This window comes from Hyperolius riggenbachi, chromosome 8, assembly GCF_040937935.1.
Source record: "Hyperolius riggenbachi isolate aHypRig1 chromosome 8, aHypRig1.pri, whole genome shotgun sequence".
NCBI lineage: Eukaryota > Metazoa > Chordata > Amphibia > Anura > Hyperoliidae > Hyperolius > Hyperolius riggenbachi.
In genome coordinates, this window is record NC_090653.1 from 127,778,001 (window position 1) to 127,803,545 (window position 25,545).

Sequence of the window (25,545 nt, forward strand, 5' to 3'; positions counted from 1 at the left end):
AGCCAATTTTTCCATAGGTGCCTATGGTGATGCCCAAATGTAACGGCGCGTATTGCACCCAAATTTAATGAGCCTCCAAGAGGGGCTCATTCTCATTTTAAATAATCTAACTGTGGGAGAAATTCTAAGGGATAAGGTGTGTAAGTTTGTTATTATTAAATGTAAAATTAGCTCACAAGTCTATACTGTTGATACATTCACTCAATGTTGGTCAAATAACATAGTTGGAGAAAGTTTTTGACAAACTAAACAGTATTAAAGAGGGTGATATAGTGATTGGCAAGGAGGAAATCAATGTTTTCTAAGGCAATAGCAGACAAATCTATGCTGAAAGCTACAATCTTATGGATGGCTCTAAAGGCGGCTACACAAGATACATGGTGTGAGCCTACAGCAAGCGTTCGTACCAGACAAGACAGAGAGAAGGAGTAGCCAGCAGCAACCGCAGCTCTGGCCTACACTCCCAGACAGAGTACAGAAGAAACCACCGCCACTACCGCTAGGGCGAATGTGATCCCAACAGACAGACAGATGGGGCTACCAGTAGCAACTGCTCCTCTGGTTAGCACCCCTAAGGCAGAATACAGAAGGAACCACCGCCACTACCGTTAGGGCGAATGCGATCCCAACAGACAGAACGATTTCCTGTCGACCGCCGCTGGTGACAAGACAATCGCAACAGACAGACAGTTATAAGGCAAAAACAGATAATACAACCTGACTACGCTAGAAGGGATGCCTAGTGCAGTCCCAAGGAATTACTCTAAGATAACCTTAGCAAACAATAGCAAGGCTGATACTCCAGGTGAGTTAGCAGGAACAAACCATCATGACCAGCAAGGAATTCTGGGAAGAAATGGTTTTTATACTGCAAGCCATCAGAGGAAGCAGCTAAGCAATTTGCATGACAAGTGGATGCAAATTCCTCCCCAGAACAGCAACTCTGCAGCTTGCAGAGTGGAGACAGGTCTCTTTTCCAGGGACCTGCCGCACTCAGATTTACAAAATGGTCAAACAGCTGTCTGCCAGTGCAGACAGCAGAGCCGATCATTACATGACCTTAACAATAACTGGGACATTTTTAGTTTGAAAAGTCTCTCCATTTCCATGTAAGTTGAACTTCAGTTTGAGAGAAGGCTAATCATATCTGGAGTTCCACAATTACTGACAATAGACTCTATTGCTAGATAAAAATCTTTTAGATAATTTGTCTATATCTGGATAGATATTGCTCTAGACTCACATGAAGCACAGTTAATTGTAGGATTATGTGTATATTCAAGGATTTTTTCTCTTGAATGATTTGTTGGGTTTTAATCCATGTAGGTTTGGTCTTAGGACAGTCCCACATTATGTGACACCACATTATGTGTTGTAAGGAACCTTGAGCTGAACATTCTCTCCAGCATAAGGTGGAGCTGTCATGGGAAAATCAGCTAATCTGACTGGGGCCAGATACTACTTCAATATACGTTTTGTGTTTCCCAATATGTTATGCATTTTGTATGCTTGGAAATCTAACTAGAGGCTTGGGTAATTTGTTGAGAGGTGACTGAAGATTGTAGGTCTTCAAACCAACTTTTCAGATATTTATGTAAGAGATACTTCTTTTTATGTATTTAAGCATTATAGCATAATTTGGTGGCTCCTGTAGAACCTGATTTGGTTTGTAGATGTTTTATACTGCTACCATGGAATCCATCCTTTGCTCCTCCCTCATTGTCTGGCATCTGCTAGAGACAAGTACAAACTTCATAGAAAAATCAGCACTGCAGAAATGATCATTGGATTGCCACTGCCACTTCTAGATCTCCTCCACACTGCCAGAATGAGGATGAGGGCCACTAAGATGAGATCTCGCACGATCCCTTCCACCCAGACAGTCACTTCTTCAAGCTCCTCCCGTTGGGTTGCTGTTTCCGTGCCATCCCCTCCAGAACCACCAGGCGCTGGAGTACCTTCTTCCCTCAAGCTGTACTCCAACTGGACTGGAGCCTTCCATGACAGGTTTGGCTTGCCATGGAGAGTTATTTTACCTGGGGTCCCTACTCGATCTTTCTTTCTTATTGTGTGGATCAAGACTCTTATCCCAGCTACTGCAGTTCATGCCTATATCCTTTTGTTGAGTGTATGCTTCTTAGGTCTGTATCATGATCATTCTCATGTAGTCTATTCTATGTCTATGTCAATGTATGTACAACTGCCATGCCATGTGTTCCAAAACCAATTCCAGGTACGTCACTTGGTGATTAAAGCTGATTCTGATTTTGATATGTAGTGCAATACTACTAATGTCAAATCACTTGTTGACAGACTCCTAGGGGATAATTTTTCATCTTCTGGTTAAAATAACATTTCAGTCCTGTAATTAAAAAAATACCAAAAAGTAGGTGAAAATGTACATTCTAAATTATTTTGAGTATTTTCTTGCTTGTTGGTAGTTTAAAAGTAATGTTATTAATAAGGTGTAAATCTATAAGCCCTTGGGGGACCTGTCTGCACTGTCCCTCACCCCCTTGCCCCACTTTCTTGTGTTTACTCCTAGGACATCCATTTTGTACAATCTTGCAGCTGCGTACAATTTGCAAAGGTAAAGAATCTAACCTTTGGGGTGCAACGTCGATGGTCCCCCCTAAGCATTGGCCACGTCTGAGGAGTGTACTGTCTAAGTTTATCTGTTTCTGCTTCCCCCCCCAAAGGGGCAGTCATGGCAATGCTGGGAAGTAAGAGTGCTTTTTGGGTTTGCCTGCACTGCTCTCCATTTCTTAGGGGCACGAGGAGGCCTACAACACACCTTGCCCTTGTTGAGATACAAAGTATTTTGTGTGGGCTAACTCCTGCAGGATTCTGCAGTCACATAATTTTCGATCATGCATATTATGGCAAACAGATGCAATTTGCAAATGCTATGCAATCAACAGACATGAGGCAGTCAGTACATAAGTCAGGTGACACCTGGTCTGAGTACACACCCCTTTTTTCTTTTTTTTCCAAAAAAAGTAAGAAGAAGAAACAATGTTATTTTCATGACAGTTCCTCTCTAAACAAAAAATAGGAAGCAATATTAAAATTTAGCACATAGGTGCATTCCAAGGGGAACATTGATATAGGAGTGATAGAGGCATATGAAAAAAAGATCAAAATCACAGTACTCATTTAGGAAGTACAACAACTAGAAATGCAGCAAAGGAAACGTATGTCTCCACAGCTGTTAGCTGAGCTGAACCTGGCCAGGGAGAGTCTAAGAAACCATATGCTCTGCAATGTCAAACATATGCCTAAAAGGGTAAGCAAACATTCTATTAATATAGTAACAAATGTAGCAAAATTCTGGCCAAATCCTTAAAACAACCACAAGTAATGTCTCACTGATACATCATTAGCACTAAAATGCCACAGCAGTGAGGATATAGCCAAGATATTTAATGAATAGTTTCAGATGGTTTACAGCATAGCTCAGCAACTAGCTTTTCCCATTCATTCAATGCACTCAAACAGCATCTACGATAATCTCCCAAAATCTGAAATGGCAAAATTATCCAAACCAATTTCATATATGTTAGAAGATGCAGTTGCTCTGGAGGAAGTCCTGGGAGCCATATTATACCTACCAAGAAGAAAGGCCCTAGGCCCAGATAGACATAGTTCAGAATATTCTAGTGCATACAAATACTTATAAGCTCCATCCATGATAAAAGCCTTTAACTCAATCACGGAGAGTACCCCACAACATTCACCTGGTTCAAGTGAGTTATGAAAAAGACAATTCTGTCTTCAAATGGAACACTAGTCTCCTAACAAATTCAGAGGTAAAAAACACCTTAACTACACTTAAGCACTGTTCACAGTGATTAGATTGTAAGCCTTTGGCATGGTCTCTTCCCCCACCCTCCCTTTAGTGTGGCCTTCCTGATCTTGCAATCCCAGCTATGACACTCTTCCCATAGACTAACTCGGACTTGAAATGCTGAGCTTCTGTTAAATCATATGATCTTGCATCTTAAAACCCTGTTTGCATGCATAACCTTATGCTATGTTGTATAAGTGGAGCCTAGGACGTGGACTGTTGGCGACTAATGGATTTCACATGCTTGTTTTAAAGTGGATCATGTGAGTGCACTACTTTTTAATTTTATATTAAAGTAATGGTTTTATGCTATGAGGACTCCCTTCAGTTGTTAGGTAATGTGATCTGGTGGATGTAAAGTTTGCTGTGGAAATGGTATATTGAGCATGGAGGGCTGAGGACGCCCGGATTAAACAAACGCTATTGTTGCTGTTTTATAATCTTGACAGCGTAAGGGTAACGTGAGAGGCCAAGTGTCTCTGTGTGAAGCAGCTAATGGTGGAGCCAGCGTGGTGTGAAACAGTTCATTTATTGTTTTCACGAAATGTGTGTGCTGTCTGTGATATGGCAGTCACTTTAAAGGGTGAGGAGCTGTAATTCTCGTTTGTGTGGTGGGATCACACAAGATAAGAAGTTACACGTGGTGATTGTTATATAAATTTACAGTCACTCTATGTTTGCTGTTTCTTTTTTCTTATTTTTATGTTTGCTGGAGTGAACAAAGACACAGAAGTTTGGCAAATTAGAAGCGTACTATATGAGAGTGCAGTATCCATAGGACTGGTATGTTGTATAACCGTTTACTACCTCTCTGTCTGTCACCCCTTGTTTACATTGTATGTATCATTTATTGTCCAGTGCTGTGTAATATATTGGTGCTTTATAAATACAATAAATGATAATAATATGAAATTATTTGCATTGCAGAATAATTCTGCATGACAACTCACTGCCCATACAATTCTATGGGGCTGTTCACAGTACTGTGTTGTAAATTATCGCCTTATTTAACTCGCTGCATGCAGGCTTTGTATGCTCTATGCTGTAGGCTCTATGTCCAGCCTCCATTGCAGGTCACACATTATAATGTGTGTGCTTTGCAATGCACCACTGTGAACCTAGCTTAAAGAGACACTGAAGCGGAAAAAAAAATATGATATAGTGAATTGGTTGTGTACTATGAATAATTACTAGAAGATTAGCAGCAAAGAAAATATTCTCATACTTTTATTTTCAGGTATATAGTGTTTTTTCTAAGGGCTGGTTCAGACGGGCGTTTTTGTGGCGTTTAACGCAGCGTTTCAGACGCAGCGTTTTTTGGGATCTACTGCCATCCCATGCAAGTGAATGGGAGCGTTTAGAGCTGGCTTTTGCAGGCTTTCATGAAAGCCTGGTAGTAGATCCCAGCGTTGCGTCTAGTCTCAAAAGCAACATGCTGCTTTCAGAGGCAGTAAACGCGAGGAAACAATAGCAGAGACCAGAACTGCTAGCCTTGAACGCTTTTCAAAAGCTTTCAAAAGCTAGCTTTTAAACGCTGGCGTTTAAACGCTGGCGTTTGAACGCAATGCCAAGCAAAAGCTCAGCAGACGCCCGTGTGAACCAGCCCTAACATTGCATCATTCTATAATATGTGCAGATTACACAACATTCAGCATTCAAAATGAGTCTTTCAGAGCAGTCTATGAAGTAATGACCTCTCCTTTGGCATAGAAAAAGTAAATAGTCCAGGAACAGTTGAGATAATAAAAGTCAGATAACAGCCCTCTCCACGACTAACTTAGTCAGAGAGCTTAATGGCTTGTTTGCATAGAGATAACAACTGGAGTTTCTCAACTCTTCCTGTACTGGAAACAATTACACTGATGTATCTGATCTTAATGTTTTATTTCTTAGCTGTGCTACACATACAAGCCAGAATATCATCATTTTTTTTTTTCGCTTCAGTGTCTCTTTAAAACAAGATCTGCAAAGGTGGCATCTAACATATTACACATGGTTTGGGAAAATCATCATAAAGATGGATACCTATTTCAGACCCTACCAATCTCCAAATCATTGGGGGGGGGGGGGGGGGGGGGGAGTGCAAATGGAGAGTGGTCATTGAACTACAGTATGCAGCGACAGCATCAGGAAGAACAGCAGATAGATGTTGGTATGTGAGGTACAGTGGACATAAAGAATTTTGAGACGGATAATTATAATCTACCAATATACCTAAACTATGCTCCGGGGTGGTCTCGGTCTACTCTTTACTATACATATTTGAAAGATACATATACTCCCTGCAGGTATGTGAGCTCCAAATCATGGGGCACATGGGCCTCAAGTTGAAATTTCTCTAGTGGGCCCTCAGTGCTTCAGTCTGACCCTGTGGTGTCCCTAAACACCACCTATATCCTCATACCATAGATTTACCTTTTCTTCTACATCTTCTTCTACTTTTTTTTTTGCTTATCTATTTTATCTGATATCACTAGGGCTGGCTATATCACGAAGCAGACATCATTTAAGGGGCGGTGCCAGAGCAGACAAAGTTACTGCCTGGGGCTCAGGAGAGAGGGCACAATTTGGCGAGAGGTGCCAGCAAGGGTTTGAGATGCAGCAGTGCATTCACAACAGCAGCCAAGGGGAGGAGAGGTTAAGGTAATAAGAGAGGAGAATCAAGAGAGCAGCAGTGTCAGCAACAGCATGGTGGCACTGGTAGAGGAGTTGCTTCTAATCTCAACATCTGACACCTTGGTCCCGTGAGTGCCAGACCCGACACAGCACTCTGCTCTGTCAGCTCCAAAACAGCAGCAATCAGCATGCTCCTGGACTCAGCAGCATTGCTCACATTCAGTGGGGATGATCAGATGATTGCACCAACAAATGGATGCATGTTGAGCTGAAACTGGTGAGGTGACGCCTCTCTACTGAATACTGCAGTAATACTGGGGCTTGCTGGGACATGCACTTCTTACATTGCATTGCACCCTGCCTGACTTGCTGCTTCAGATTTGCTGTGAGGTACTTGTCCTCTTATTATGTTTCATGAACTCCCTACTTATCTGTTGCCAGTTCACTGTTGCACTGTTGTCAGTTCTGTGCTGCTTATATTATGAAAAATATGATAATCTCTTGACATGCCACAGAGGTTGTACACACATTATACAAAGCAGGCTTTTTTGGCATATTGGGTGCCTATCATGTCTCTAACCTTAGACAGCAATATAACTTTGTGGATATGGGGAGAAGTCAGAGCTGTGGTGGAAGCAGCAAGGCGCAACTCCTTTTGGGATTGAATTCAGCTACATTGTATTTAAACTCACATAGTGGCAACAGTGAGGCGAAAGGTTAGTGTTAAGAGTGGAGAGGGGGGAGATTAATGTTAGGAGTCAAGATGGGAAGGTTAGGATCAGAGTTGAAGGTTAATGTTAGACATTAAAAGGGGGGGGGGGGGAGGTTCAGGGAGAAAAAGAGAGAGAGAGAGAGAGGACACACAAGGGCATGTGACAAGATATTGCTGAAAATGTGACTTTGGCAATATTGTACTCCACAAGAAAAATAGCAAGAACAAATGTATGCTAACCCAAAAAGAATTTCCAACACACCAAAAAAAAAAAAAAAAAACTAGAGCTGTATATCTATGCAAATTAGCTTGTCCAACAGGTTGTCAAAAAAGTTAATAAAAAAAAGTGAGATAATGTTCTACTGCTAGAAAGTTCAAATGATCATAACTGTCAAGGCTGCTAGTTAGAATAAAGTGGACCTTTTTCGTTCTGTTTCTCTTCAGTAAAACATGTACAATGTCCATCTCATAAGTTTATTTTCACTTAAAGGGGTTCTGTGTAATGTAAAAAACAAACAAACTGAAACTTACCTGGAGCTTCTATTGGCTCCCTGTAGCTGTTATGTCCCACGCCGTCCTTCTATGATCCTCCATTCCCCTCCACCGGCAGCGGTGAATTATTCGTCTAACAAGACAAATAGTGCTTGCTCCCGCTTGAGTCACCAGGAGTATGAGATTTTCTCGTACTGCGCCTGTGCAGTAAGCTCCGGTGAACGCGAGCATGCGTGCGTCCATGGCCGCGCAGTCACGCTAGAGGGCTAATTATACCTGGACCAGCAGCGGTAAATGGATGATCGTAGGAGGACAGCGCGGGACATGACAGCAACAGGGGGCCGAAAGAAGCCCCAGGTAAGTGTCAGTTTGTTAGTTTTTTTACATTCCCCATAGCCCCTTTAACCACTTGCCGACCGCACACTCATAACGTGCGTTGGCAAAGTGGCAGCTGCAGGACCAGCGACGCAGTACTGCGTCGCCAGCTGCAGCCTAATTAATCAGGAAGCAGCCGCTCGTACGAGCGGCTGCTTCCTGTCAAATCACGGCGGGGGGCTCCGTGAATAGCCTGCGGGCCGCCGATGGCGGCTCGCAGGCTAGATGTAAACACAAGCGGAAATAATCCGCTTTGTTTACATTTGTACGGCGCTGCTGCGCAGCAGCGCCGTAAGGCAGATCGGCGATCCCCGGCCAATCAGCGGCCGGGGATCGCCGCCATGTGACAGGAGACAGCCTGTCACTGGCTGCACAGGACGGATAGCGTCCTGTGCAGCCCAGCTTACCAAAGGGGGCCAGGTAGGAGAGGGAGGGGGAGCATTTCGCCGCGGAGGGGGGCTTTGAGGTGCCCCCCCCGCCAGCCACTCGCAGGCAGCAGAGATCAGACCCCCCCAGCACATCATCCCCATAGGGGGGAAAAAAGGGGGGCAATCTGATCTCCCTGCCTGCACCCTGATCTGTGCTGGGGGCTGCAGAGCCCACCCAGCACAGATCAATCAAACTAGCGCTGGTCCTTAAGGGGGGGTAAAGGGTGGGTCCTCAAGTGGTTAAAGGGGTTCTGTGGGGGTTGTGCAAGAGAAAAACGGACACTTACCTTGGGCTTCTATCAGCCCCGTTCAGCGGTAATGTCCCACGCCGTCCTCCTCCCATCTGCCGTTCTCCGCCGCCGGCCCCGGTCTAAGCGGCATGGGATCCAACTGTGGCTGCGCTAGAGTGGCCGCGCACCCGCTCGCTTCCGCCTGCATCATCGGAAGCTTACTGCGCAAGCGCAGTACAAGGCTCCGTTGTACTGCGCCTGCGCAGTAAGCCTCAGATGACGCGAGCGGAGGCACAGCAACGCGCATTATTCATCTGTATGTCAAACGAATAATAGCCCGGTGCCGGCTGCGGGGAACGGCGGATGGGAGCAGGACGGCGTGGGACATTACCGCTGCACGGGGCTGATAGAAGCCCAAGGTAAGTGTCAGTTTTTCTCTTCCACAACCCCCACAGAACCCCTTTAAGGTTTGCTTAAATGCTTGCTAAAAATGTATATAGAGACTCTTTAAAAAATGCTCTTAAAAAAATTGCAGGATTCCCAGTGTTCCCCAGAGCTCTCTGCTTTTCTCTAGCATTAGTAAAATGAACCTCTATGTGTTTGAACACGAACATTATTCCAAACCTCGACATACTACAGATACAGAAATATAACTCACAGCATACTTAGGTACAGAAATGCAGAAAGTGTACAGATAAATACTCTTAGGAGCCTATTTTTAAAACAGTGATTAAACTGTGGCATTTCTTGCCATTTTACTGCAGCATTTTCTATTTATAAAGTGGTAATAAATAAAAGAACACAAACAGCTCTGTGCTCCAATATTCGCGGCTTTATAGCTGTTTGCTTACTTGGCAACTGCAGATATTTTGAGAGCAGAGGAAAGACCTTTGGCTGCCTGAAATGGTGAACAGTAACTGTACCATATGATGGCCTCTCCAGCTGACATTCAGTTTATTAATGCAGTTTCATCAGAAACAGTGACTATTGTATTACAATGTTTTTTTCCTCTTCCTATTGCCAAGATTGGTTTTGTCCATATATATACAAGGCCCAATTCCAGAGTCAGCCCACCCGAAACCGACCTCATCGGAAGGAGAAGCCACCGAAACATGCCCATAAGTACCACAAGTCTCAGTGTAACACCCATCAGGACTGTGAATGCCAGAGAAGAAGCCATCGACACCCACCGAGCCATGCCCACCACCTTCCAAGGACCATCCAAAAATACCAAACCTGCCACAATACCTATTCGAAGTGTCCCTTTCCACAAAGCACCCACTGCTGATCTCATCCAAGGTACCAGGAAATATTTCTCCCAGGATCTCCCAGAACACTTTGAAGCTCCGCAGAGATCCCATGAGGGCAGAACGATAACCAGGCTCACATGGAGAACTATCAAGAACCCCTATGGAACCAATGACAATTCCGGATTCAGAATTACCAGGACAAGCATCAAGAACAGGGCCTTCAGGGACCACCTCTGGGCATGCAGGCAACATCAGAACAGGTTTCCACCGAGGAAGCATCTGAGCAGGCTGGCAACCGAGACACACTTGGGCTTTCTGGGTCACAGAACACATCGGGGTACACTAGCCCAAGGGGAACCTCAGGACACGTCGAGGAACTGCCAACCTCAGAATCTGTCACGACAAGACCAAAACCAGAACCGGGCAGAGAATCAACACGAGCAGTGGTCACGAGCGCTGGACTTTCAAAAGAAGGCTTGGACTCAAACCTAGAAATCTCTGTGACAATAATATCATCATTGACTACATATGAGTGAAGCCCCACCAGAGCTGCAAGGGTAGTCAGCACAACAGCAATGCCTACTGAAGTGGGCAACACCTCAGAAGGACTTGGGGGGGCAGGAGACATCTCCTACAAGTTCTGCACCCTTTGGGAGGAACTCGGAGGTCTCCAGGACATCAGACAAGACCTCAGGAACATCATTTTCCAAGTTTTCTGAGAAGGATTCTGAACTATCCATGTTACAGGGCAAAACTGGAACTTTATTTTGTGGACAGGGTAGATGTCCCAGGGAAGGTTCCACCATAAACTGAGACTGAATTTCATCATCATGAGCGGAATGTACAGGAATATTTACTGGCACACACACTGACTCCCGAACTTTAATCTCACTGCACCCAGAATTCTGCGTAGCAGTCAAACTAGCTTGCAACTCCAGAACTGCAGAAAAACAGGTGAGTATAGTAGCAATACCTAGACGAGCCTCTAGGGACACTGCAGGAGACTCTAAACAAGGCCATATTAACTCATCCAGAGTACAGGGAGCAGAATCAGCATTTTCCTCAGAACAAGAAAGGGACTCACAAATGTCAGTGCGAGTGGAGATCATGTTTTCATTCATGGTACAGGGCAGATTCAGAGAAAGCTTCTCTGGGCAAAGCAAAGAAGCTTCAGCATCAGATTCGCAAAACCGAAGCGCTGTCTCACTCTTAGATTCGGCTAACAATTTCAAATCCGAGGAGTCAGAACGCAAAACTTGTGAATCAAAAATTGCTTTAGGTTGTGAAACTGACGCTTCCATAGCGCAAACCTCCGTGATCTGCGGGGCAGACTGTAAGGCGTTCAGGACAGAAACACTGGAGCAACTGTCACCAGGCAACGGGCCCTTACAGGTGTGAACAGGGTGAGACAAAGACGCATTTGCAGTAGAAATAGCGACAACATCAGGAAAAACTTTATTAGACATATTAATTTTACTTTTGATGCTGCATAATTTAGGAATTTTCCCCATAGCAGGATCACAGATGGAAGATCTTAAAGATCTGTCTCTAAATGACAAGGGGTCCCACACATCCTTGAGAAAACTGGCACATTCACGCCGATCACAATCTGCAGGAACATCAGAGAAACAGGCATCAGATTGCACAGATTCAAACTGCACGCAGTCAGGAGAGAATCCTCCAGGATTCGCACAGGAATCAACCACAGTGGCACACCCAATCATTTCAGATCGCACAATATCACGACTCACATGCTTTACCCCAGAAAGGCAGGAACAATCATCCGACAACGATGTCTCTTTATTGGAATCAATTGATTGGTGTGTGTGCAACTCATCCAAAATCGTCTGCCATACATAAATCACCAGATCCACATCACCCTCGTCACATTCATCGGAATCAATCAAAAGGTACATAGAATCGAGACAATCATTCAAGACATCTTCGCTTTTTGCGATGTAAAAATCGCAAAAGGCTTTCCAATCAAAATCAAATTCCTCCATCAAGGCCCCAATGTCCCATGAGGCAAATGGAGGTTCAAACAGGCCAGTATCCAGATAATCTCCATATGGGTGGAGTTCAGGAACAAGAACAGATTTTTTTAACTGCTTTAATATAGTGTGCGATCCTACCTATAATAGGATCCACATAGGCTTTGGATTGGGGTGAAAAACCCGGTGACTGAACAACATCATTGTAAACATCATTATCATACTGAATGGTTTTGCACATTTCAGACTTGACAGAAATAACCTCTTTATTTGTGGTTGCTAGGGGCAACGAATCTTTTGGCTGACAAGCCAAATCAGCAGATTGGCCTGCAAGCACCAATTCATTAACATATGGTAATGACACAGAAATGTTGCATAACCTAATCTGATCAGCATCATGCACTGCAGAAAAAAACTCATCTCTAGTTTCAGAGTCCAGTCTCTTAAACCTCTTGAAGATACAGAACCCATATTTGACCAAATCGTACAAATCGGAAATTCCCTCTACACTGGGAATTTTGGTTTGGCTGGTCATACTGTAACGATTGTGGAATTCTCTCCGTGATCAGCGCACAAGGCGTGCGCTGACACTGCGGAAATCCTTAACAAGCGTGTAATTTGAGGGAACCCAGCAAAAGGTGCAATGCACTTGCAGAGGGAAATTCCTGTCGACAGGTGGAGCTGTGGAGTGCAGAGGAACAGCTCCTCTGCCCTGCCACAGACGCCAGACAGGAATTGTACGAAGGAAAGAAACGCAGGGCAAGATAGCCCTGAAAGAGAGAGATCAAAGAGACAGAGGGTATGTGTGTCCACCAAACTAGTCGGCACCCTGCGACGATGAACACATAACCATGAAGACAAAGTGAGAAGGCAATCGCCAGAGATGGCGATTGCTAACAGCGACACAAGACCGAATAAGCACAGATGAGGAATGTATGTATGTCCACCAATCTAGCCGCCAACCTGCGACGGTGGACACACAACAGAAGAAACCAAGTGAGAACGCAATCGCAAGAGAAGTGATTGCGGAAGAGAATGAGCACAGGGACAGATTGTATGTGTGTGCACCAAACTAGTCGCCAACCCGCGACGGTGCACACACAACAGCAGATATGAAGTAGGAACGCAATCGCGAGAGAGGCGATTGCCAGAGGTGACACAAGGCTACAGCAAGGCTACAGCAAGGCGGAGCACGAGAGTAGCAAAGGCACAGCAAATAATACAATGAGGAGATAAGGAAAATAACAAACGCTAACTAAATGCGAACACCGCACTCATTCGCAACAGTGCACGCATTTATGCACGGTCCCCGCGTGATAAGCACAACAGAGACAAGCACGCCTAACTAACCACCGACAGACAAACATGAAACAGAGGACGCGAGCGCTTGCTTAATGGTTACCTCACCGAGCCTCCAGCAAGCGTTCGTAGCAGACAAGACAGATACACGAAAACAGGAATAAGTGAGAGATAACAGCAAGAGAGATGGAGATCAGACGGATCCACAGCACTAGCGCTAGGCAAGGCGATCCAGGCAAGACAGATAGAGGAGATAGCTGGTAGCAACCGCTGCTCCAGCTATACTCCAAGAACGAAGATCAGAACGACTTCCTGTCGACCACCGCTGGGACAGAACAATCGCAACAGACAAACAAAACAGATATGCAATCCTAACTGCACTAGGGAACCTGCCTAGTGCAGTCCCAAGAATTACTCTAAACTAATCTTCAAACAAAGAGCAAGGCTCACACTCCAGTGTCAGGACTAACCCTTATGACCAGCAAAGGACTCTGGGAAACATAGCTCTTTATACTGCCAGTCATCAAAAGAGGCAGGTAGGGGATTTGCATAACGAGTGTATGCAAATTCCTCAGCAGCAGAACAGACCAGAAACATGTAATGGAAAGACAGGTCTCTCTGGTAGAGACCTGCAGCCCACAGACTAGAGGAATGGTCAAACAGCTGTCTGCCAGTGCATCCAGCTGAGCGGATCATTACAACAGGTTTTGCATTTTAGTGTCCCCCGTTGCAGTGTGCCTGAGATCATTTTTCCACTGCATGCGCTTAGATTTTAAGAGGGCATGCAATTTGCCAATAGCAAGGACTTCACTAGGATAATGGAAATCACAGTATGCAGGGGCGTAACTAGAAATCACTGGACCCCCCTGCGAAACTTTGGATGGGCCCCTTCCCCCTCACGTTTTGCACAGGTAAACTGTGAACCAATGTTAATCAATTGGCTAGTGCACATTTGAATGGGTTCCCCATGCAGATAAAACAGACAGCAGTGAATCACTGCATGCATTTTCTCTATCAATTACATTAGCTAGTGTGATAAAATGTGCATGTTTTCACACATACATACAGACACACATGGTGTACAGAAAACGCATACAGAAAACAGACAGACGAGCATGCTCCAAGCCTCAGCTTATTACACTCACTCTGTCCATCTCTGGCTCTGGCTCTGCAGACTGCTGCAGCATCATGACATTACAGAGCACTTGGGGAGAGGTTGAAGGCTGGGCATTGTGCACAAGAGCCTGCTGCACACTGAATAGGGACTGTCCACAAATCTTTGTTTACAAAACTTTGTATGATTCCTTATTATGGCTGAGCAGATTTAGTCATTAGGATAATTGTGCAGAGAGCAGAAAGCTTTTTCTCTTTGTGCCCAGACTCCTCAAGCATCACTACAGTACACATCACTTAGGGAGGGGTAAAGAAGCTGAGAGTCGAGCAGCACTGTACACAAGACCCTGATGAACACTGAATAGGCACTGTCTACAAATCTTTGTCTGCAAAACTTTGTATGATTCTTAATCAGTGGTTGAGCAGATGTGGTCATTAGAACAACTGTGCAGAGAGCAGAAAGTTTTTTCCCTCAGTGGCCTTAGGTTTCATTCTCTCAGGACAGGGAAAATAAACTTCTCCCCCCACAGGGCCCCCTTTGGCTTCTGGGCCCCCCTGCGGCTGCATCCCTTGCAGGGTCTATTGTTACGACCCTGGCAGTGTGCCTTTATTTGTAATTCACTTACATTTTCCCAAGTGTGAATGCTGTTTCACAGGAAGCCCCCCCCCCCCAAAAAAAAACACACACAAATGCGTCATATACGTTTTCTTAAGATATTTATTTTTTCCATTAACAATCAACGTCACAAAAATGCATGTGTGCTTGTGTTTATGATTTACAGTTGAAACAAGGCCCTCATTTTACTGCCACCTTCCTTACTTTAGTGCTGCCTATTATCATGCTCTCAATTACAGTTCTCATAATTGCAGGACCCCTTATTAATGCAAAGCTGCATCTTCTTTGGTTCCCCTCTTGTTTCGCTGCTTCTTTTTCATTCCAGTTTTGGTCTGTCACATCTGCATTTACGATCACTGCATAATGATCATGTGACAAACTAGTCACATGACCACTGTGCCAGAGAGGAAATAGGGAAGCTGGAATGTGCGATGGACAAATTCTGAGTGGAGAGAATACAGAGTAGCTGAAGAGGCAATTTTGCAACATTCTCACTCAACCACCCAACCTGGCTCCTAGTGCTGATCCCTCTCTCATCAGGATTAAGATGCCTGGGTGCCCCTGCAGGGTCCTCAGGGTACCCTGGGGTTACTGGAAGCCTGGTTGAAGAAGCCTTTTTTAATTCTTCTCCATTGTATCCAAAGCTCAAATAAACAGTTAGTTCTGGAGCTGGGTTGTAAGAATAATGAAAAATTCTGTGCATGGTTTCTCATTTTTATTTAATAGATGACATAAGAGAATAGTAACTTATGTTAATAACACCAAGCATAAAAAGTCACCGGAAACGTTTCTTGTTATGGCATAGCATGTTCACTTAGCTAATAAGTCATAACACAAACTACATATACTTTACCATGTGTGTATACAGTATGTTGTTGGTGCTACCCAGATAGACGTAGATCAGGAATTTTCACTGACTGGTGTAGCAATAGGGATTGCAGAGGCTGTGTTTGCATCAAGGCCCCTGAACATGAGAGGCCAATGCGGGGCCACCCTGTAGTCACCGCATTCGCTTTTTATTGGTGCAGTAGTGGTAATGATGATCAGTTCTAGTGGTCTTTGGAAAGCCAGTTTTGGTTGTCTGTATCATGTGAATATAGTACATACAATGCTGGGCAGTGTGTAAAATTTGTACTGGGACCCAAGGATCTATCGCTACACTAATGAAAAGGCCAGTAACAACAACAACAAATAACATTTGTAAAGTGCTTTTCTCCCACAGGACTCAAAGCGCATAAGCATGGCTCAGACCAATAATTGGTTGATTGGTAAATCGTGGTACAGAGGAAGGACAGTGCAAGTCCAGAAATGCCAGGCTAAACAGGTGGCTTTTCAGTCTGGATTTGAATAACTCCAGGGCAGGGGCTGTCTTTACTGGTTATGTATGGTAGGGAGTTCCAAAGAGTAGAGGCAGCATGACAGACTCTGGGAATGACTAAGTTTATGGAGCCTGCTGATCCGAGGTTGTGAGAGGTGTGGTGCAGCTTTAGCAAGTCCTTCATGTATCCAGGGCCCACATTGTGCAGTGATTTGAATGTAAGTAGTCAAATCTTGAAGAGTATTCTTCCAATTTACTGAAGTAATTAGAAGCAAATTAAAGTGTTATTGTAAGCACACTTATAAATACCCCCCCCCCCCTGATGTTTGCTGATATGCTGCTGTTAACAGCTGATACAGGGAGAATAAAGATAATATGGGGACATTCTACTCACGCATTGGATTACCACACACCGCAAACATAATTATCAATATAGGCGCAGAGTGGGAGATTTAAGTGGACATCCAGCGTAAACCAAGATAGAGAAAACCTGATGGCATCTTTCAGTGGGAGGTGGAGCTACATGCCGGAAGTTGTCAGACCTGGAGCCCCAGGACTGATTCACAAGAGAAAGACCTGGCATGTAAATACAACTTCACAGGAGAAGAGGATCAGTAGAATATGTGTTTTACGATGGATATCCGCTTAAAAGATACTCTGTAACAAAAATGTCAGCCTTATTTCTTCTATGCTATAAGTTCCCATACCTGTTCTAATGTTGTCTGGATTACTGCAGCCTTTTCTAGTTGCACTGTCTCTGTAATATATCTGATCTTCTTTTCTTTGTCAAGCTTTGTCAACCCAGGGTGGAATGGGCTGCCTCTGTTGTCATGAATACAAATTATGCACGCCCCCTGCAGGCTCTGCGTGCTTTGTTTACTCCTCACAGTGTGCAGGCTGAGGGGCGCAAGCCCGTTTTTAAAACGGGCTGTAGGTCTGTTTTTGTGTAGTGCGCATTTGCGCGCACCCGCCTGCCTTCGCACCCTTCCGCACACGCCGCCATGGCCCTGTCCTGTCTCAACGGCTGTCTGGGTCCGTGCTGCTTACATGCGCAGTAGCAAAAAGCACGTACCCAGCTACAAAGAGACAGCCCACGCAGGGACACAGGTTTTATCAAAGAGGATATATATATTCATATATTTATATATATACATACAAACACACACTTCCTGGTTAGCGGCCATTTTTTTGGGTTTGTAAACACTGCCTAAAACTGGCAATTAAAAGCCAGGATCGCGGCGGAAATAGCATAGTGGGATCCAGGATATCACAGTGACTTGATTGGCATGTTTTTTATTGTACAAATCGGACAGTACAGAGTCTCTTTAAATTGAGGTTAAATTACATACTGTAATATTACTGTATCTTTGTTCAGAACCCCATTAAATTACATTTAAGTACAATTCATCCAACACTTTCTTTTCTGCATGTTCTATATTGAAACAATTTTCATCTTTTATCTCAGCAATCGTACAGCAAGGATAGTGATTACACTGAAACACAGAAACACACCAAAGTTAAATTGGACTATTTTTATACTATTTCAGCCATCGTTCAAGAAAGACCCCGAGATGGTTGTCTGTTGCATTGCCTGACCTCACACAGTTGCTTAGTATAATTACTAATCAACAAACTCTTTATTTTATATTTCACGTATAGCGCAGTTTAGAAATCCAACACTTTTTAACCACCTCTTTTAACCATTCGACAAAGCATTTGAAAGACCACTTAAAAAAAAAAAAAAGTGTAAATCATTTTAGTATTGATTGTCAGAGCAATGATACAGAATAGGTACTTCAGGCAGTCATTCCCTGAAATGAAAGCCCATTGATATAGTAGATTTAAGAATACAGATGTGAAGATTTTTGCAAATGCTCATTTATAAAAGGATGTTCAGATACACAAGCTACTCTGACTAGTTTACTAGCATATTTCCTATCGGGACCAGTGAGCATTAGAAAGGAAACTTCTTTGAAAAGACTAATGTCCTGGTCTCTTGTTTAAGCTTGGAGCCTTACTAATCTTTTCCATCTCTAAATAGACTGATTACAGGAAGAGGAACTTATAAAGTCAGTAATCTTTACAGGCCTTACTGCTTCACAGACTACGACTTTACAGAAATCTGAAATTCCCACCGTTTCATAGATATCTCACAAAAACTCAAGAAAACCCATTCCAGCTCTTACCTGTTACCTTTAACTGAATTGTCCGCTTGATTGTTCTGCCATCAAACTTAATTTCGCAAGTATAATTCCCCATATCGTCTTTTTGAACATCTTGTAACAAAAGGCTGCTTCCCTTCTGTATAATCAAGCTTCTCCATTTCTTTGGCTTACATTCCTGCACAGAAAGCACAATTAAGGGAGAGAATTCAGCGCAGTTCAATGCATGAGCTACCTCGCTTATCTGCTGCCCTGTGTTATCCTTACGCAACTTTTTTTTTTTAAGCATTGCAAAACAACGGATCCAGAAGACAATCAAGGAATTAACTCTTGTTTTATGAAATTATTTTTGTAATAACCCACAAGAGAGAGTCTTAAAACAATGCAATGAATTTAATTACAAAAGAAAATTGGTTTAAAAAAGGGCTTTTAAATGTCATTTTGGATTATCCTTTTCAGAGAGGAAGGTGAAACCTGTAAAAAAAATCAGAGAAAATACTAGCAAAACTTTATAAGAAGTAAATTACCAGCTGTAATAACAGTGCTTATAACCGCAGCAGTGAGGTGGGAGCCAAATCATTTGAATTATTTTCTCAGTATGGGAGTCAAAGCAAATTTGAGAACACTATGTAAGTGTCTTATGTGTTCACTCTTTGGTTGTGTATAGTGGAAGTGTAACCCCCACTGTGCTAATGTGTCTGCCTCAGTGTTAAAGCAGCACTGTGTGGAGACAAGTCTAAAGTCTGCTGCAGTGCATGGGGTGTTCTGCTCAAGGAAAAACCTTTTAATGAAGAACATCAGTTGGAGATAACTGTTCAGTTTTTCATTCATAATTCAGTACTTCAAAAATCTTAAATAATGCACTCAGGGAGAAAGAAGCCTTTGAAAGAACATGGTGTTGGATTGGCGGTGGTTCCCGGAATTAGAGAACTGACAAACCTGGATGCTCTTATTTCCTATTGTATTGCTCTGCAGCTGGTAGATATAGCTGAAATACCAAGGTGCACAGAAAGAGGCATTATTACCAGAAGCAACATAATTCCAGGATTTCTAAACATTTGTATACATGCTGCTTGCACCCGCTAAAGAGGACCTGAACTCAAATAAATCAGAAGACACAACCACAGCCTGCAATACACTCAGGGGTGTAACTACAAATCATGGGGGCCCCCAGCAAAACAATGAAAGGGCCACCTTAATGTTGACAACCCTTCCCTTGCCTCCCTTGGTAGCCCTCACAATATGGGGGTTCATTATACAAAGGTCATAAAACAAGTGTGGCCATCAGGATCTTCACACCCATAACATGTGTAGCCACAAAAACAACTGAGCTGGAGTATCAGAGAAAATTATTTCCATACCATAAATGAATTACTTATTTCCAGAATATACACCACATATAGGTGGATACATTACATTAAAAAATGCTGAGGGCCTGAGCCCACTAACACAGTTGTGTCTGCTTGTGTTGCTGAAAAGTGGACGCATCTGCATTAGTGGGCTCAGGTCCCGATTGGTTTGACACATCTAACACATTGGTTCAACCCATTTAATAAGAACACAACCATTTATGGCTTGTTTACTTCTCAGTATCCCAAGTCACCCTGAAATTGAGATGAGATCATCCAGTCTTGGCTGACTGCGTGAAGGTCAAGTTCCACTTGGGACAGCTAAAATTTGCTGACTCAAGCAGGACTTCCTTCTTGTCATAGCTAGATTTAACTACTTGCTGACCGCGTCACGCCGATGTGCGTGACCGCGGCAGCAGACCTAGGTCCGACTAACGCCGATCAGCGTAAGGTCCTGCAGGCCTGTTTTGCAGGAAATCGCACATGCTGATGCCGTCTAATTACCCCGTGCGCTGATGCCGTCTAATTACCCCGTACAGCGCTGCAATCTAAGGCAGCACTGTACTGGGGACAGCTGTGTGACACGACTGTCCCCTCCAGAGGCTCAGGGGTGATCGGCTGTCATAGCCTGAAGCCTATGACAGCTGATCACAGTGATTGGCTGGCGGGGGGAGGGAGGGCGGGGATAGAAAAAAAATAAATAAATAGTAAAATGTATTATAAAAATAAGAAAAATATTGATAAAAAATAAACAAACATTGGGGGAGCGATCAAACCCCACCAACAGAAATCTCTGTTGGTGGGGAGAAAAGGGGCGAGGGAATCACTTGTGTGCTGTGTTGTGTGGCCCTGCAGCAAGGCCTTAAAGCTGCAGTGGCCTATTTCTTGAAAAATGGCCTGGTCTTTAGGGGGGTTTAAAACTGCGGTCCTCAAGTGGTTAAAGAAGGATTCTACATTACAAGTTTTCTCCTTCGATTACTTCCTTTCTTATTGCAAGAACATAACTGATCCTTATACTCATTTTTAGAAATAGCCTGACCCAGATTGAAATAATCAGGATGTCATTGAGTTTCCTGTTTTGGGTCTATTCTTTCCCAGGTTTATGCAGCCAACACTGCCTCTGTTGCCTATAGCCTGTATCCTGTTTTGCTTGCATCATCAGTGATTGTTTAGTTAAAGAGGGGGTGTCAAAGCAGCAACCACAGGTGGCAGGGTAAGGGGGATATGGAGGAAGCCTAGCAGCTGTGGGCCCATGCACTTGAAGTTCAGGGAAAAGTTCCACGAGTCTGGAGCACGTGCTTCAAATCTCAAATGATACCACTGGACACTAGCCAAGAACCTCAAGCCAAACAGCCAGTGCCAGATGTATATATTATATTACATGGGGATCTGTCCACAAGCACAGAGCATGTGCAAACAAAGGTTTTGTTGGTCTTATTATCTGCTGCTGGCATTGAGCTCTGGAGGGATTTTTTTTTCTTCCAGGCTGGTGTTCAGTACCACAAGATTTTGGGAAGAGGGTGGGACCAAGAGTGAGGTGCAGTCCATACCTGAAATATTTTGGGTGGACACTGACAAGTATGGCTTTTTTTAAGTCAAGCACTGCAGGCAGCAAATAGCACATGCAGCAAATGCAATAAATCATCAAGAACAGGTGGAAGACCTGACTTGGCCATACAGGAAGAGCTTGGTAGGGATACAATAAAAGGACACAATTGGAGGCAATGATAAGTGGTTGGCCAGCTGCCAATATAGCACTTTGTAAGTGAACCATGTCAGCACTCTGCAAGTACACAGGCAATTGTAACGATTGTGGGATATCTCCGTGGTCAGCGCACAAGATGTGCGCTGACACTGCGGAAGTCCTCCACAAGCGTGTCAAAATGATAGAACCCAGCTTTTGGTGCTAAGCACCAGTAGAGGGGAATTCCCACCGGCAGATGGAGCTGTGGAGTGCAGAGGAATAAACCCTCTGCGCTGCCACAGATGCCAGCTGGAAATTGTACGAAGAGAAGCAACACAGGGCAAGATAGCCCCTAAAGAGAGAGAGAGCACAGAGACAGAATCAATGTGTGTCCACCAAACTATTCGCCACCCAGCGACGGTGAACACACAACAGCGGAAACGAAGTGGGAATGCAATCGCAAGAATGGCGATTGCCAAATAGTGACACCAGACTGAGCAGGACAGAGCACGAGGGTAGCAAAGGCACAGCAAACAACAATCAGAGAATAAGAAAAATAACAAACGCTAGCTAAACGCGAACACTGCACTCATTCGCAACAGCGAACGCGTTTTCTTCACGATCACCGTGTGTTAGGCGCCCAGTGATAAGCGTGCCACCATAACTTGCCACAAGTAACACAAATGAGCACAAACAGACAAGACAGACAAATGAGGTAGCCAGTAGCAACCGCTGCTCCAGCTTCCACTCCAGGAACACAGATCGGAAGGATCCACAGCCGCTACCACTAGAGGCTAGTGCGATCCAAACAAGACGGACAGATGAGGTAGCCAGTAACAACCGCTGCTCCAGCTTACACTCCAAGAAAACAGATCAGAAGGATCCACAGCCGCTACCGCTAGAGGCTAGTGCGATCCAAACAAGACAGAGCAATTCGCTATCAACCGCCACTGGCGACAGCGCAATCGCGACATAAAAAAACAGGACTGAATAGGCAGTACAAATTATACACAAACTGACTGCACTAAATAGGAATGCAAGGAGCACTCCCCAAGAATTAACTATACTAAGATAGCAGTGGCTGACACTCCCTGTGTGTCCAGCAGGAACAAACCTCTATGAGCAGCAAAGGATTCTGTGATCACATGGTATTTATACTGCAAGCCTTCAAAGGAGGCAGCTAGGCCGTTTGCATGACAAGTCTATGCAAATTGCTCAGCAGCAGAGCAGGTCTGAAACTTGCAAAGCACAGGCAGGTCCCTTTTTCCAGAGACCTGCAGCCCTCAGACTTAACCCTCCTGGCGGTATGAAAAGTTCCGCCAGGAGGCAGCGCGGCAGTTTTTTTTTTTTAAATCATGTAGCGAGTCCAGGGCTCGCTACATAATAGCCCCGCCCTCTTCGGTCGCCTTCTCCGATCAGGAAATCCCGTTCAAAGAACGGGATTTCCTGGAGGGCTTCCCCCGTCGCCATGGCGATGGGGCGGGATGACCTCACCGACGTCAGCGACGTCGTGACGTCATTGGGAGTCCCGATCCACCCCTCGGCGCTGCCTGGCACTGATTGGCCAGGCAGCGCATGGGGTCTGGGGAGGGGGGGGGCCCGTGCGCCGCAACGGATAGCGGCGATCGGGCGCGGGACGGCGGCGATCAGTGTGCTGGTGCAACTAGCAAAGTGCTAGCTGCGTCCAGCAAAAAAAAAAGTAAGAAAATTGGCCGAGCAGGGCCGGAGAAAACCTCCTGCGCGACTTACCCCGAACTACGTTTGGTGTTACCGCCAGGAAGGTTAAGGAATGGACAAACAGCTGTCTGCCCGTGCAGACAGCTGAGCAGATCGTTACAACAATCAGGGCACTCTGGTGACAGAACTTACCCAAGCAAGCTTTTTTTTTATCACCCTACTGCGAGCTAAGGGTAATAGGATCAGGCAACTTTATAGTTGCCTGACTTTAGAACTTGCCAGTGCTTAATGTTGGCAAGTTAGGGAATAGGATAGGACCAATGGTGTCCTACATGCAACATCCAGTTCATTTATGCTGCATTGTATCCATAGTTTTCCAGTTGCCGGAGTGAAGATGTGTTTTAGATGCATTTATTGAACTATGAACCTGTATGAAGAGAACATAGGTCAAGTGTTGTTACAATTCAGCAGCATTGAGTAAGTTTAGCAAAGTGTTTCAATACCCTGGGAAAGTGGCAAGTGTACCACATCAGCATAAATAAAAGAAAAGTTGTAGGAGCAGCACGAAGTATAATTGGATTGAGACCTAAAATTCTAACATGGTGCATTATCCTCTGGCTGACACTATGCCAGATTCATGCACTTTACTAAAGGACTGAAGAAGCATTCATTACCCATTGTGTGTGCTGTGATTGGCTGGCCCAGGAAGCTGCACTCCCCGATGCCTCGTAATATTGTTTTACCTCCACTTGTACGGTTGAATCACGCACATGATAACACTGCTCTGAGGTTTAGTGTCACAGCCACTCATTTATACATGTTTTTATACGTCCTGTACATTACAAGGCAGGAATTATATCCACTGGACTCTGCGCATAATGTGTATGTGTAACTCCTGTTTAGAAAGCTTTCACTAGAGAGACATCTTAGAGCTCAGGGCTGCCAGCTTTCCTCATTTGCTGCTTTGGCCGCTATGGTGGTGGTGCTTAATGCTTAAATGCAAGAACGTCTCTGATAATTCCAACAGAGACAATGAATTCTCTCTGCAGCTGTGTCTAACTGCGTTTTTTTACGTGGACAATCAATAACACAGCTGTGGCTGCATTTATAATGGAGTCTGTCCACCAGATTAATCCTGTTATTTTTGAGTTTGGATTTACAGCATGTACAGCTTCTAATAACAAGTATCCCTGCAGGCTAAGTGCTTAGGATTACCATAAAACATGTCTAGGGTGTTTGGCTAAATGGCCTGCACGGGTAAAAACATGGAAAATGCAGCCTGTTATTGGATAGGTAATGCTGTATGCTTGTCTCTCAGTACTTAATCACATTCTGCTGCTGGCGGTGACATGTACGGAAGGAGGAGACATCATCAACGTTTAAGCTAACTGGAGTTTATAGCAAACAAGTGAATGGCCAGGAAAAATACCAATAGTATGTGAGAAGCACTGCAGGGGAGATAACTTCTCTAAGTTGTGTTCTTTCTCAGTATCCATGTTGCTTACAAATTTTAGCCAAAATAATTTTTGCATCGAAAATGCTATTTTCGAATTTTGGGAAAATATTAGCGAAAATACATTGGCCTTAATTCACTAAGCTTAACTCCTGCCAACATTTTTATTTTTACTAGACCAGCATTGGAAGGGTTACACACAGAGCTTTAAAGTTCCATGGAGAGAAATGCAGACGCATCCGAAGCTTAGATAGATACAGTTAAATAAACAGAATGTAACAAGTGAGGAATGTTACACACTCTTTGGCTGTCCTCCAGCTCCTGCACAGCTAGAGAGAGTGAGTCACATTCCACACTTGTTACATTTTGTTTACCTAAATGTATCTATCTAAACTTCGGCTGCGGGGAGCAGTTCTCTCCAAGAATCTTTAAAGCTCTGTGTGTAACCCTTCCAATGCTGGTCTAGTAAAAAAAAAAAAATGCTGGTTGCATATAATATGCTATAAATAATGTTTTAGAGCAAAGTTGAAATGCAGGGTTATATTCCGCTTTAACTGCGTGTGAAAATAACTACAGAGGAGGTAACAGAGATAACTTAACTACAGAGGCGGTAACTTAAGGAATGAAGAGATAAGATAACTCTCTCACTTACCACTGCACAGTGGTAAGTTTTCTCTTGCCTTATTATCTCCAGCATGATTTTAGTGAATTGAGGCCATTGTATTTTCACAATATGGTCAAAGGAAACAATTTTTTCCTTTCTGATGCTAACATTCGCAAAAATGCGAAAAAAAATATTTTTACAGTGAAAATTTGTGAAAGCCCAAAATTGTTTATGTTTAGCATGAAAATTTGTTAAAAATACAAAAAATCACAAACTTATTACAAAATGATTTTCAATGCCATTTTCGCTCAAAAGTCAATTTGAACATT

General features: G+C 44.0%; 1 protein-coding gene across 6 annotated transcripts in view; it reads right to left on the bottom strand.

Moving 5' to 3' along the window:
• The window catches only part of IL1RAPL2 (interleukin 1 receptor accessory protein like 2), a 1,439,628-nt gene that overhangs the window by 657,056 nt on the left and 757,027 nt on the right, over nt 1-25,545 (bottom strand). For all 6 annotated transcript variants that reach the window (XM_068251064.1, XM_068251062.1, XM_068251061.1 and 3 more), the window contains one exon: nt 18,474-18,627. In XM_068251064.1, coding sequence (XP_068107165.1) covers nt 18,474-18,627 — 154 coding nt within the window. The remainder of the gene's footprint in view (nt 1-18,473; nt 18,628-25,545) is intronic.